Consider the following 15,000-nt stretch of genomic DNA (forward strand, 5'->3'; position numbering starts at 1 on the left):
TTATGAACAGTGTGAGTGTCAAGAATGGATTTCTGACTGGATGCTGAGAATTTGCCATCATTAGCTCTTGTCCTCTCCAAGGTCCCAGGGCAGGATACAACAATTAAAACAGAATGCTAAAAACAGTTTAAACAACACAGAAACAAAGCAGGTCCTAAAAATATGAAGCTCAGGTATCAAAAGCTAGAGTAAAGAGATGTGTAGGATCTTAGGTCAGTAGGGCATTAGAACTCTGCTTTTTACAACAAAGAAAAACATGGGATAAGAGCAACCTTTCTTGAAAGTCACATTCAGAGGCATAATGGATGGAAATTAGACTTCCAGGACACCCGGTGCACAAAAAGACGAGCAACATTCTGATAAGGCTGGAAAATCTGGAGTCGTTGTGCAAGTGCTTTGCATATACAGAAAAAGAAACCAGTATGCATTTGCAAACAGATGAAGGAGGTCAAATGATCAATTTCTTTTAACAGCTGAGGGTACTAAGGTACAGTGGTGCCTCGCAAGACGAAAAGAATCCGTTCTGTGATTCTCTTCGTCTAGCGGTTTTTTCGTCTTGCGAAGCAAGCCCATTGAAGGATTAGCGCTATTAGCCGCTTTTAGCGTCTTATCTGCTGATCGGATCAGCTGATAAGCGGCTTAGCGGCTTAGAAAAAGGGGGGGGGAGGGAAAAAAACCAGCAGGAATTCGCAAGACATTGTCGTCTTGCGAAGCAAGCCCATAGGAAATTCGTTTTGCGAAGCACCTCCAAAACGGAAAACTCTTTCGTCTAGCGAGTTTTCCGTCTTGCGAGGCATTCGTCTTGCGGGGCACCACTGTACTTCTAGACTGGCCATCTAGCTAGATGGAACACTTGTTGACTAGGTAAAGGTAAAAAGGTAAAGGTTATTTTTTAAATGTGTCAATAAGTGTGTTGTCTGGCCTTCTACCTCCCCACCCCCACAATGTATGTGTCTCGCTAATTTATTTCTGGCTGAGCTTTATCAACTGTAAGTTTTGAGCAGTTATTAAAGTGAAGTTAGGCTGAGCAAGATTCTACTTTGTGGTTGGGGGTTGTACAGGAAAATGGTATATATTTTGTAATAGGTGTGTTCTCTCTAATCAAATCCCTATTTCTTTGCACGGTTGTGAGGGAAGGTACTATTCAGAGAGAGTTAGGGACCCTGAAGGTCGTCTTTTGCATGACCCTGCAGTCAGATTTCTTAACCCCTCTGCACTAGATTTATAGACAACAGGTGTAGCTAGGACCTTGCTGATTCTGACTGCCTTCAAGAAGCTGTAACATTAGGTAGCAAGCCAGCAGGAATGGTACTTAATACTGTGTTGTGCGTGCGTTTGTTACTTGGAAGTTTCAAAAGTATGCCTCATGCTGAACAGGAATTTATGATAGAAATATGATTAGTATGCAATATGATTTCTATTTTTACTGCAGTGATGTATTATGATTTTTTTTTTAAAAAGTGTCTACGCTATTATATTACATCAGTGAAGATTTATTATTGGTCTTCATTCTGGTCTTAACATTATAGTGTTCTCTTACAATCAAAGTTAATCTTAGCTGATTCATAAAATCATAGAATTGTAGAGTTGGAAGGGACCACAAGGGTCATCTAGTCTAACCCCTGCAATGCAGGAATCTTTTGCCCAATATGGAGCTCAAACCCACAACCCTGAGATTAAGAGTCTCATGCTCTACTGAGTTAAGTAGGGTGTGCAGAACATGATGGTTGTGGAAAAGCATGGTACAAATTTAATGTAGTCCCTGAAATAATATGTTCTTCTGTAGCATCTGTTCATTTCAATGGGTCTTGTGCAAGAGAAATTCATTGCATGCCGTGTTGTTAATATAGTGTAGATCAGAGCTTTCCAAACTGCGTGTCGCGACACATTAATGTGCTGGCTGCAGTGTGTAGGTGTGTTGCACAAATGCTCCCCGTGCTCTTCCCAGGGCTGGAAAGAGGTTAGCTTAACCTGTGGTTTGCTAGTAAAACTGAATCACTGTGTGGCGAAATGATGCATGTGTAAAAAGTGCGTCACCAACATGAAAAAATTTGGAAAGCCCTCGTGTCGACTTTGACCGTGTAGCCCAGCAGGCATGACAATTTAGCTGTCAGAATTGACAATTTGTTTTATAATAAACAGTTATAACAAGGGAGTCCCCTCAAGCAAATTGCCATATTGGGATAGCAAATTTTTGCTGGCCCAGTGTTGATTCAGGCACTTCCCTTTCTGACAGTGGCATGCCAGTGTTCTGAGCGCATAGTAAACTGTGTTGCAGAGTTGAACTGTTCCAGCTGCAAGAGTATTGTCTGTGACTTGCAGCATTTTCCTATGGTTTCCTGGAAAGACTCTTATGTGAAGATGCAAAGCACATGCTAAGAACATAAGAGCTGCCATCTTGGATCAGAACCAAAAGCCCATCTAGTTCTGCAGTCTGTTCCTGTGGGAAGTCAACAAGCAGGACCTGAATGCAGTAACACTCTCCCTAACAACTGTTATTCTGAGACATGCTGCCTTCAATACAGGACATAGATCAGGCATCCCCAACCTGCGGCCCTCCAGATGTTTTGGCCTACAACTCCCATGATCCCTAGCTAGCAGGGCCAGTGGTCAGGGATGTTGGGAATTGTGGTCCAAAACATCTGGAGGGCCGAAGGTTGGGGATGTCTGACATAGATACTAGCCATGACTGCTGTGTACTATTGACCCTCAGCTCTACCACTGAGCGTACAGTGGTACCTTGGGTTACATACACTTCAGGTTACATACACTTCAGGTTACAGACTCTGCTAACCCAGAAATAGTACCTCGGGTTAAGAACAGAAATCGTGCTCTGGTGGCGCAGCGGCAGCAGGAGGCCCCATTGGCTAAAGTGGTGCTTCAGGTTAAGAACAGTTTCAGGTTAAGAACGGACCGCCAGAACGAATTAAGTACTTAACCTGAGGTACCGCTGTATATGAGTACTCCCATTGTAGCTAATGAATTGTTGGGTAATTCAGGCAGAGCTGGTTTTTCTGAAGTGCTTATAAAAAATGACTGCTGGTGGAACCTCTTATTAGTGACCGTGAAATTTCCTTTTCTTCCAACAGCCTTGAAAAATGCCAGCCATGAGGAGCTTGAGCCGAGCTGTCAAGCAGGTGCTGCAGAAACCTGGCTGTGGCTGTCAAGTTGCTGTTGTGCCGGTTAGGTGTCTTGGTTTCTCACCACGTCAGGTAGCCTCAGACGCCAGCTTTCACTCAGTGTCGTTCTCTGAATCGGACCATCCACGGGTGTTAATTACAGGTCAGTCTGCTGTTAAGCAGTACTCCGCAGTTGATTTCCTCTGTTCTGTTTGTATTTCTTTGTATCAGGCCACATGTATTGATATTCATCTGATTATATGTAAATACTGGTTTAGAGAAACACTGTGGACCCTCTTGGAGCCCTTATCCGCTTGTACACATAGGCCTGTCCATTCTACCTCACTCCAGACCACTGAGAACAGGAGCATTGCTCCAAATGTAGCCCTGGAAAAAGAGGGTTCAGCTTCCATCTGATTATTGTAGATGATGGATCATCTGCCACTTCTTTCTTGAGCCAAAGCCCTCTTGAGATGTCAACGTTTCGTGAGATAGTAATTTTGAAGTTTGAGGATTAGTACGCTACAGATCATACTTGTGCAGGTCAAAATCACTAAACTAAATAACCCATCTGTATCTTCCTTTGATAGCTTCTGTTAATTGAGTTTATGTCTAAGGTTCTCAGTCTCTGCAGAACATAAAGTATTTTTATTTGTGATGTTATAAGGCATAACATTTCAGGTGTTGTAAACATTTAATCTTGTTTTGTAGGGGGACTTGGCCAACTTGGAGTAGGACTTGCTAAGCTCTTGAGGTAAGCTGTAATTTCGATTTACAACTAGAAGTTCTGGTGCCCTTTTTGAAGATATAGGTTAAGATTTCCCATGAATGATCACATTTACTTGCAGTTAGAAGGTGAAAATCAGGCACATCTCATTCACAATCCTAAAGTTGTGCCTGGGGGAAGAAAAGCAGGGAGGCAATGGAGATTGCTTTGTACACTGATCTGGGTTGATCACAAAACTTGAATCCATATGCCATCGGCTGATGTTTTCTGATGCAAGAGGGTTGTCGATGCTGCTATTTCAGAGTGTAGGAACTTTGGGCTAGAAGGCACAGCACCTAGAAAAACTAGTTCTGTTCAAAGAACCTATCGTGCTAATTAAAATGATTTCAGGAGAGCTGTTCTGAGTCTAATCTTTCTGTCTTCTCTAGAAAACGCTTTGGAAAGAACAATGTAATCCTATCAGATATTAGGAAGCCTCCTGATAATGTCTTTCATAGCGGTAAGTGACCAGATTATGATGAGAGAGCTACACTGAGCCACACTATGATTACATTCCAGCAGCAGTGATCCTCTTTGGCAAAGGATCTTGAAAACTTAGTTATATGCTAGATCTCACCTTCCTGTTTCTTCCAGTTCACCTGAATTTGCTGACCTAAACTTCATTGTTAATAAAAAATAGGCATTTGGCATATTAAAATAATGGTATATGTATTTTGAGAGAATCTTTGCCCAACAGTTTTCGTATTTTCCATAAAACAAAGCCAACATGTATGCAGTATAGCTAGAAAGGGTTTGTGTGATGCTAGTGCAACAGCAATTGAATTGACTCGCTTATTTCTGTGTGAACATAAATGGTAAACGAACCAAAGGACACCTGTACATTAAATGTATGCCATATCTAATCATGCTGAACAGGCAACAGTGTGATGTTCTGCTTTGAAGAGAGGCAGTCGAGTTGAAAAGTGGAATGAAGGGACATCCTAATTTGTGGTGTACTCACTCATTCCACTGCTGCTTTTGGTTCACAGGGTATTACAGTACTTCAAAACCTTGTAAATCCTGTTTGACAGTAGCCAATGGCAGGAAAAATAAATGAGTTTGTATTCCAGTGGAAAACAATGTTTTTATCACTCTTTTACCTTTCTTAAAAGCTATTGTCTGGTTCCAGCTTAGGGCATATTGTTAACCTTTATCATAGTGACCCCAGGCATGTAAGAAAATCCCGTGTGGTATTCCATGTATGCAGCTCTATATTTTAACCAACTCTTCAGTGTTTATACAAGCAGTATTGACTGACCAACTTAGTGCTAGCTATAGATTCCTTGCATGCTTATCACAGCACACTAAAAAATGAAGTAACCAGTTTAACCAAGCTACTAGTTTTGTAAATGGTGTGGTGGGAAACTTTTTCCTCATATGCCTGATACATTTTTCTCTAAATCTCGCCATGCAGTTTGCCTTGTCAGTGGTATTTTCCTGGTACAGAAGGAAACTGATCAAAGCAAAAATATCCTCCAAATGGACGCTCAAACAAAGCAAAATGCTTGCATCAAATGAGATCTGGCTCTGTGAACAGTGCATAGCTTTTCAAGAGCTGGAGATGCTGTAGTTAAGTCGTCCTTAGCTTTGTTGCGCATGCACTCAGCTTTTTTTATACTTTGAAAGTCTCTGGCGAAATCAGTTTTGCAGTTCTTGTGGTGTTTCAAACAGCGCCTTGGTCAACTGAAACGAGTGTCAAATTTGGCCTTGCTGCTATGCAGTAGATGTATGTATGTTTGGGGGTGACTGCAATGTACACCTGCTGATTAATGTGCACAACTGATGGCGCACAACATCATGGTCAAAACATTTTTGCACCTGTTTGTAATGGATCATTCTGTATGTACATGAAAGGATGCACACACTTGTGTATGAAGTTTGTTACACATGCAGTGTTCTGCAGAGAACATGAGAATGGAATTCCTTGAGATTCTGTTTTCCATCAACAGGCTTTTGTCCAAAAGGCAGGTGACCCTCTCCAGTTTGTAGGTTCTTACGCTGCCTCTTACCTTCATGCTTTCACCTTCCTCCTCCTCTTAGGTCCTTTCATCTACTCTGACATTTTGGACTACAAGAACCTCCGTGAGATAGTGGTGAACAACCGGATTACGTGGCTGTTTCATTACAGCGCTTTGCTCAGTGCCGTTGGAGAAGCCAATGTCCCTTTGGCAAGATCTGTGAATATCACTGGTAGATGTCAGCCTGCTTCATATTGTTTGTTTAGCTGTCCCTGCCTCCCTCTGGGGAGTGTTAACGCTTGGTTTCAAGCCTGATAACTCTGTTTGCTGTTCCCAGGATTGCACAACATTCTTGATATTGCAGCTGAGCACAGCTTGAGACTCTTTGTCCCCAGCACAATTGGAGCATTTGGACCCACGTCCCCTAGGAACCCAACTCCCGATCTCTGCATCCAGAGGCCAAGGACAATCTACGGTGTTTCCAAAGTTCATGCTGAGCTCATGGGAGAAGTAAGAGTTGCCCTTTCCTTATGCAGATGCCTCCAGCCCCCTTCAATATGTGGTGGTGGTTCCCCTTTCATGAGCATTTGTCTGTGGTGTTGTGGATGGACAGCAAATGCTGCTAAAAGCGCAGAACATTGCTTAAAGTTGCTTAAATGAATTTCTTGTATTTTGTTTCTAAGTTACCTGTACCAATGGCATTTTAACCCAAGAGAATTCATCAAATGCCAGTACAGTCGTACCTTGGATCTTAAAGGCCTTGGCTCCCAAACAAATCAAAACCTGGAAGTGACTGTTCCGGTTTTCGTAAGCTGTACATCCTCCGCGCTTTTTGATTGGCTGCAGGAAGTTCCTGCAGCCAATTGGAAGCCGCGCTTTGGTTTCCAAATGTTTTGGAAATCGAACAGACTTCCTGAACAGATTCCATTCGACTTCCAAGGTACGACTGTATGTAAAGGTGACATGCACTGTGGAACATTCCCTCTCTCCTCCCACTCCATAAAATCTGGACTGACACTCTTCACTTTTCAGGCCTTTTTCCATTCTATGAGAGAGAATGTAAACAACAAACTCTTGTATTACCAATGACACTAGCAATGTTTATGAAGGTACATGAGGCCACCACCTTGCTGAAGTTAAGCAGGTCTGGCTCTGGTTGGTTTGTGGATGGACCGCCTGCCTGAGAACCGCATGTACATGCAAGTCCCGCTTTCTGGACACAATGCGTTCCCAGTAAATGGTTCGCTAGGCACGTGTTTGCATAGCAAGCTGACGATTTCTAATATTTCCTATGGGAACATTTCTAATCCGTGATTTGTCCAGTCTCTCTCCCCGCTCCCTCCATGGTTTCTTCCTGAAATGGCTGCAGCCAAACAGCAAAGAAGAGATAAGGGAAAAACTGATTAGTCCGATCTCTCTGCATGGTTGCTTCCCTCCCATATGGCTGCCACAATTTAGCATAACATAAACAAGTAAGAAAGTGAGAAAACTCCATCAGCTCTGATAACTGAATCTGTGGTGTGCATAGCGAGGTTTAGGTGCCAGTTCTTCACGTTGGATAATTGCTTTTTCACATCGTGAGCATTCGGAAAGTGGGACCTGCATGTACGCTGCTTTGGGTTCCTTGATGGAGGAAAGGCAGGGATATAAATTTAATTAATTAAACAAAAATAGCTGATAGGTTGTGAAATGCTATCATCAGCCACAACTAATCTCTCAGTTTTGAAGGTGCCACAAGACTTTGTTGCAGCAAACGTCCCTTGTTTTGCTCCTAAAATCAGCCTGTTTCCCTAATTTCCTCTATAAACCTTTTAAGAAGCCACTAACACCAGGTAGCTAGAGTTGCTACTGTAGAAGAATTAGTAGCTAATTGTATCTTTTCTTTCCTTGTTCAGTATTACCATTACAGGTATGGACTAGACTTCCGGTGCCTAAGATACCCTGGTATTATCTCAGCTGATTCCCAGCCTGGTGGGGGAACAACTGGTAAGTTAGCCTATAAAGTTAGCCTATAAAATACAATAGTGATACTAAGAGGGAGGGGGAAATGGGGGTCTTGCCTTAGATCATGGCAGAACATTTCATGTGCCATAGGAGAAGGGAACGATGGAGGGAATAGGTATCTCTCACACATAAACACTCCAGCCGTTGTTTATCATCCTTTGTTTCTTTCTCTAGTGCAGGAATAGCCAGTGTGATACCTTCCGTGGATTCCAACTCCCATTGGCCCCAGCCAGCATGGTCAGTGGCCAGAGTTAATGGGAAGTGTAGTCCACAATATCTGGAGGTCCTCATGTTAATAATAATAATAATAATAATAATAATAATAATAATAATAATAATTAATAATGTATTCCCCCATCCATCTGGCTAGACCTCCTCAGCCACTCTGGGCAGCTCCCAACAGAATATTAAAAACACAATAAAAGATCAAACATTTAAAATGTCCCTAAACAGGGCTGCCTTCAGATGTCTTCTAAAAGTCAGATAGTTTACTTCCTTGATCCTTGACATCTGGTGGGAGAGCGTTCCACAGGGCGCGGGTGCCACTGCCGAGAAGGCCCTCTGCCTGGTTATCCTTGCCCTAGTCGGTAACTTTACTTGTTCTTCTCAACTGTTAGGGGAAACTGGTATGTAAGGGAAGATGAACATCAAGGAGAGAGAGGCATTAAGTGTTAGTATTTCAGCTCACAGTCAGAGGTAACTGGCCTCCCCCAGGCAATTAAGCTGGATACTTAATGACCTCTCCGCTGCGTCTCCCGGCAGGCAAGGTCATAAACCAGGCAATTCTCCTCGTCAGTCAGACGTGAAGAACACACCCTCTGCTACTCTGTTTCTCTCTCCCTCCCTGCATTCTCCCCGGGGAGGTGAAATGAGACAGACAGGAGTCCTATTTACATGTTTTATTCCTGTCATTCAGCAGTACATAGAAATGCGACTGCACCCTTCAGACTCCATCAGAAGAGTCACAACTCCTCCCCTGTACTTCCAGCACAGGTCACATGACACTCTGAGCTAACATCTGGTGCTCAGTACAGAGAATAGGCTCCACCTTTTCCCCAACAGTACACTGGAAGACAACAACATCCTGTTTTGCATTCCAGCCATCTGGAGCTGGCTTTTGCCTTGGTGCTTTTTCCTGACATCCAGCAGCTCCTTCTTCACTGTGTGTGACAGAGATGGCCGTCTACTTGGATGGCTTTACAGTAGACAAATTCATGCAGGTGACTGCTGCCAGTGGCTACTAGCCACGATGGCTATGCTTTGCTTCTACAGATGGAGGCAGAATGCATCCGAATACAAGTTATTGGAAACAGCAGGAAGAAAGGGTGCTCTTATTGCTTGGGTCCTGCTTGCCAGCTTCCTGTAGGTATCTGGCCAGCTACTGTTGTTGTTGTTTAGTCATTTAATCATGTCCAACTCTTCGTGACCCCATGGACCAGAGCATGCCAGGCACTCCTGTCCTCCACTGCCTCCCGCAGTTTGGTCAAACTCATGTTGGTAGCTTCGAGAACACTGTCCCACCATCTCGTCCTCTGTCGTCCCCTTCTCCTTGTGCCCTCCATCTTTCCCAGCATCAGGGTCTTTTCCAGGGAGTCTTCTCTTCTCATGAAGTGGCGAAAGTATTGGAGCCTCAGCTTCAGGATGTGTCCTTCCAGTGAGCACTCAGGGCTGATTTCCTTCAGAATGGATCGGTTTGATATTCTTGCAGTCCATGGGACTCTCAAGAGTCTCCTCCAGCACCATAATTCAAAAGCATCAATTCTTCGGCGATCAGCCTTCTTTATGGTCCAGCTCTCACTTCCATATATCACTACTGGGAAAACCATAGCTTTAACTAGATGGACCTTTGTCGGCAAGCTGATGTCTCTGCTTTTTAAGATGCTATCTAGGTTTGCCAGCTACTGTAAGATGGGCTAGTGGCCTCATCCGAAAGGCTCTTTTTATATTCTTACAGCTGCATTACCAGTTAGCATAGTTTAACTTTCCTCGTCTCCAGATTATGCCGTCCAAATCTTCCACGATGCGATGAAGACGGGCAAGTTCCAGTGCAACCTCAAACCAGACACCCGCCTCCCAATGATGTACATTGATGACTGCCTGAGAGCTACCTTGGAGATCATGGAAGCCCCCGCTGAAGGTCTGAGCATGAGGACATACAACATCAGCGCTTTGAGTTTTACTCCCGAGGAGCTGGTTCAAGAGGTCCAGAAGCATATTCCAGAACTTGAAGTTTCCTACAAAGTAGATGCTGTCAGACAAGCCATAGGTCAGTACTGGGCTCTGATCTTTCACTGCAATGTGTGTTCATCTTGTTGCTGGGTCTTAAAATAGGCTTGATGTAGTTGGGTCTGGGTGTTCCTCTTGGCTCTATCCCATTGTTCATAATAATAATAATAATAATAATAATAATAATAATTTATTTATACCTCGCCCATCTGGCTGGGCTTCCCCAGCCACTCTGGGCGGCTTCCAACAAAGTACTAAAATACAGTAGTCTGTTAAACAATAAAAGGTTCCCTAAAGAGGGCTGCCTTCAGATATCTTCTAAAAGTCTGGTAGTTCTTCTCTTTGACATCTAGTAGGAGGGCGCTCCACAGGGCGGGTGCCACTACTGAGAAGGCCCTCTGCCTGGTTCCCTGTAACTTGGCTTCTTGCAGTGAGGGAACCTCCAGAAGGCCCTCGGCGCTATACCTCAGTGTCCGGGCAAAACGATGGGGATGGAGACGCTCCTTCATATGAATGGCACCGGACTTTGGGCCAAGGCATGATAGATGTAACTAGCCATCACTAACCTGGTGCCTTCCAGAACTTTTGGACTATAGCTTCCATTGGCCCCAGCCAACATGGCTGTAACCCACAACGTCTGAAGGCCGTCAGGTTGGTTAAGGCTGATCTAAGTAGTACTTAAAAGTTGCGAAGTGAAGGTGGGGGACTTGGATAGCAAGGCTGCGCCTGGAAAAACACTTTTCAGCTGGTAGACTCCTGTCAGTTGGCATACAGTTGGCTCGGCAGATCCAAAGGTCTGACTTTGTATAACGAGAGGAGTCTTACAGGTGGATTATGTCAGATTTTATCCATAGTGAGCAATGTAGGAGTCAGAGCAATCAGAGGAGCATTCATTCCCCTGCTAAGAAGAGTTGGTGGGTGGTGTTCTGCAGAGGTCTGGTGCTATATAGGCAATGGGGATGCTCAAATTTGCTCTTGGGAGACAGGAAAGCATTAAAAGATGTACTGGGGTGTGTGGGAAGCAGAGCCTCAAAATGGTACGGCAAAAACCACTGGGTTTTATAAAATAGTAAAATGCCATCATAAAATGGGCAACACATTCCAGTGAAAACCTTGCAGGGCCACCAGAATCTTGTCTTCCTCCCCGCACCCCAAAGGCAACATCTCTCAGTTAATGCCAGGTGAAAATTGCTTTACCTTGGGCCAAGTGGGGAAATGTGTGCATTTAAACCTAGGCAGAAGCTTTTCCTACTTCATGGAAGAGGTGACATTCAAATGAAGGAGGGGAGGCTGTGTTCCATAGACATTTACCATCACAAACAGACCTACAAATACCTTGTATATAATATATAGATCCCAGTGAAAGAAGGAAACTCCTCCCTTTGGAACATTATTTTTTGGTAAAGAGATGAGAGAAGATTTATGCCCTCTCCCCTCCCTGATGCTTTCCTGTTTCAAAACTTCTCCCTCCTGAAGCTGCTGTTCCTTTTCTTTTTTCTTTTAGAAGTAGAAAAGCAAACCTGGGGGTTTTTTTGGGGGGGGATGGGGAGAGCCACTGAAGTTATTGAATTAAGCATAAAGCAAGGAGGAATTTGCTTATGACACAATCTGTTATGTCTTTCCCCCTTGTGCTATAGCTGACAGCTGGCCGATGATTTTTGACGACAGCAATGCTCGCCAAGATTGGGGATGGAAACACGATTATGATCTACCAGACCTGGTGAACACCATGTTCACCTTCCTCGACTCGACCCGCTCCATTTCCAGGGTTGCCCAGGTCAACTGACTCTCCAGGTGTGATGCAGTCTCAAGTGATCAGCTGGCAAGACCTGGCCAGAGCCATACTGAGTGTTCATCTGTTTTGAAGTCTTGAAGCAGCACAGCACCGGAATATACCATCTTCTAGGAAGGCTTGCTCATGTCTCCGTTCATCTTTCTTCCTGTTTGTCCCCCATCTCCTGTGCACCCACATAGATAATTTCAAAAGCACTTGTGGATGCTCTGTAGCTCCTGGGTTTCACAGAAAAACATCATTCCTGTCTCCTAATGTGCAACTTGATTGCCACAGGCTCCAACAAATGTTCACAGGGACAGTCTCCTCTCCCTCTTGAGTATCTCTTCCATGTCATAAAATACTTGGCTTAGTTACTGGATGATATTCTGTGGAATTGTATTCACATAGAGATATTACAGTCTCTCACTATCTGCACTTTCTGGAAACAACTGGGGATATTTCTGTTCTGATAGGCTTTACTTTGTCCTGTTTTCACCTTGTTTTAAATGTGTTTGCATTCTTGACTTTTAAATTATTTTATGTGCACATCTCCTTGAGACCTTATTCCAGGTTGCAGTTGATACATTGATTGAGGGTATTGAGGATGACATATACAGTGTGGTCTTAACCCTGAAGCTGCTACGATAATGGGAATAGACAGCGGGTGATCATTATGGGCAGAATGGACTCAATCTATGAGGTGAACAGGTCATCTGTGGGGCTCACCTTAAGCACACATTGCTGGTCAGCTGAGTGTCCAGTTGTGTTGATCATGGGGTGCAATCTTAAAATAAACAAATCTGCCCTTGCAAAATAAAGAACAATGTTTATTCACTTCATCTTTTGGATAACACGGCTGCGGGTATAGGATGGTATACAGATTTAAGTGATAGTAATAATAATAATGGCTGATGCCAACTCCAGGTGTTCTAGGCTGATGCAGATTATCTTCGCCATTTAGGGATGAAGATTTCCTTGAGAGCTAGAAATATAGTTATATTAGCATCTTTCACTTGACAATCCTTTTGGACCATGTCTGTAGGCTTGATATTTTAGACACTCAAAATATGGGGTGGGGAGAAGCTGGCCTGGGAGAGGCATTTTTAACTCAACTGCATGTATTATCTTTCTCTCTTGCCCCTGCCACTGGTTCAGGGACAATATGTTTCTGGATAGAAGTTGCCAGGAAGCAGCAGCAGGAGCAGCAGCAGGAAAGGGCTATCTCTAACTTGTAGGCTTTGGGGTCATCTGCTTGACTACTGTGGAAAGTAAGATGCTGGACCACACAGATATGTTTGGCCTGATCCAGCAGGCTTCCTGCATTCAGCATCTTCATATAAGAAGTACATAATGACACATGGGTTATCTACTGCAACCTCCTCTCCCTTTCTCAGTTAGGTACCAGGATACACTTCTTTCATTCGTTTCTTACCCAAAATACTTTCATCTGAAAAAACTGTTGCCATGTTCAGATTTTGCCCATAATATTTACCGTTCCAAGAGAAATTTGAACTTCTGGTCAATTCTTTGTTGCCAAACAGTTCAGACTTACAAGATTTGGCCCAGTGGGTCTTACAAAGTTGAACTTGATCAAATGCGTTTTAGGGCTCCTCAAGATCTCAAGGAGTAACTCGCCAGCACCTGTCATTCTTGTTTTGCTTTCTCCATTTCCTTTAACTATGTTCAATGAACAATATAAATAAGAAGCAGTAATTCATGACCAAAATGTTTCCCAGTGTCCTTTATCCTGTAATGATGAGAGGGGAATAAGAGGAGGTGTCAAGAAGTCAAACATACCATCATGATCTATGTTAAGATTTGGGCTGTAGATGCAGTTACTATTTATATGAAGACACATTTAAGAGGGTTCTGTCATTTGGGTTTTGCCTCCAATGTGCAGTGCAACTAAATCCTGTTAGTTTACAGCTTGATGTATTTAGTTGGAAGTAAGCAAACCACCTCATTCTGCATCTTTCTAAGTTCTGCAGTTTTGTTTTAACAAAAATAAATTCCTATTTCTGAGAAGAGCTTTGCTACTTGGCTTCTGTATCACTCATGTGCCAGTTTTTAGGATTTTGTCTTCTCTCTCCACCGCCCCCCCCCCATCTATTGTAAGACATCAATAATGGTTACTTGAATAAAATCCTAAATGCAAAGGTGACTGTGTTTGCTTCTATTTACCCTGCAACCCAGATGTTAACTAGAGTCACCTGCTACCAGTCCTGTCTGCATTATTTAATTTCTATAGCTGCCCATAGGAGAATATTCTCTTGGTGTTTTATAAGCAGAGCAATGCTAAATTACAATATATTGAAATCAAAACAGGAATAACTTCCTGATAGGAAGAGCTGCTCAACATGGAGTGGACTCCCTCTGAAGGTACTGGACTCTACTTCTTTGGAGGCTTTTAAACAAGTTGGATGGGTATCTGTCAGGGGCCCTTCAGCTGCGATTGCAGGGGGTCAGACTAGATGACCCTTGGCGCCCCTTGCATCACATCTAGTATATTCATGACTACAGACTTTACATATTGGTCCTCAGCAAATCCAGTGTGGCTGCCTGCTGGGAAAGGCTTACCTGGGTCAGGTGTTCAGGCAGAGTAATAATAATTTATTATTTATACCCCGCCCATCTGGCTGGGTTTCCCCAGCCACTCTGGGCGGCTTCCCAACAGAATACAGTGGTACCTCTGTTGCGAATGGTATCCGTTCTGGAGGCCCGTTCGCAACATGAAAAGAGTGCAACCTGCAGCGGCGAGTGTCTGCATGCACGGTTTGCGATTTGCTGCTTCTGCACATGCGTGTGATGCCATTTTGCACTTCTGCACATGCACGAGCGGCGAAACCCGGAAGTAACCCTTTCCAGTACTTCCATGTTGCCGTGGGATGTAACCTGAAAGAACGTAATATGAAGCAAATGTAACATGAGGTATGACTGTATTAAAATCACAAAATGTCAAACATTAAAAACTTCTCTAAACAGGGCTGCCTTCGGATGTCTTCTAAAAGTCAGATAGTTGTTTATCTCCTTGACACCTGATGGGAAGGCGATCCACAGGGCGGAAGCTACTACCAAGAAGGCCCTCTGCCTGGTTCCCTATCACCTTGCTTCTCGCAGTGAGGGAACTGCCAGAAGGCCCTTGGAGCTGGACCT

General features: G+C 43.7%; 1 protein-coding gene across 2 annotated transcripts in view; it reads left to right on the top strand.

Moving 5' to 3' along the window:
- LOC309529522 (L-threonine 3-dehydrogenase, mitochondrial-like) overlaps nucleotides 1–14,003 on the top strand; it is a 444,872-nt gene extending 430,869 nt beyond the window's left edge. For both annotated transcript variants that reach the window (XM_082217821.1, XM_082217820.1), the window contains exons 2-9: nucleotides 3,090–3,282; nucleotides 3,831–3,873; nucleotides 4,275–4,345; nucleotides 5,926–6,075; nucleotides 6,181–6,353; nucleotides 7,739–7,829; nucleotides 9,844–10,113; nucleotides 11,711–14,003. In XM_082217821.1, coding sequence (XP_082073947.1) covers nucleotides 3,099–3,282; nucleotides 3,831–3,873; nucleotides 4,275–4,345; nucleotides 5,926–6,075; nucleotides 6,181–6,353; nucleotides 7,739–7,829; nucleotides 9,844–10,113; nucleotides 11,711–11,859 — 1,131 coding nt within the window. In that variant the 5' untranslated portion in view covers nucleotides 3,090–3,098 and the 3' untranslated portion in view covers nucleotides 11,860–14,003. The remainder of the gene's footprint in view (nucleotides 1–3,089; nucleotides 3,283–3,830; nucleotides 3,874–4,274; nucleotides 4,346–5,925; nucleotides 6,076–6,180; nucleotides 6,354–7,738; nucleotides 7,830–9,843; nucleotides 10,114–11,710) is intronic.
- The last annotated feature ends 997 nt before the right edge of the window (nucleotides 14,004–15,000 follow it).

The sequence above is a fragment of the Podarcis vaucheri genome, assembly GCF_965113315.1.
Source record: "Podarcis vaucheri genome assembly, chromosome: 3".
NCBI lineage: Eukaryota > Metazoa > Chordata > Lepidosauria > Squamata > Lacertidae > Podarcis > Podarcis vaucheri.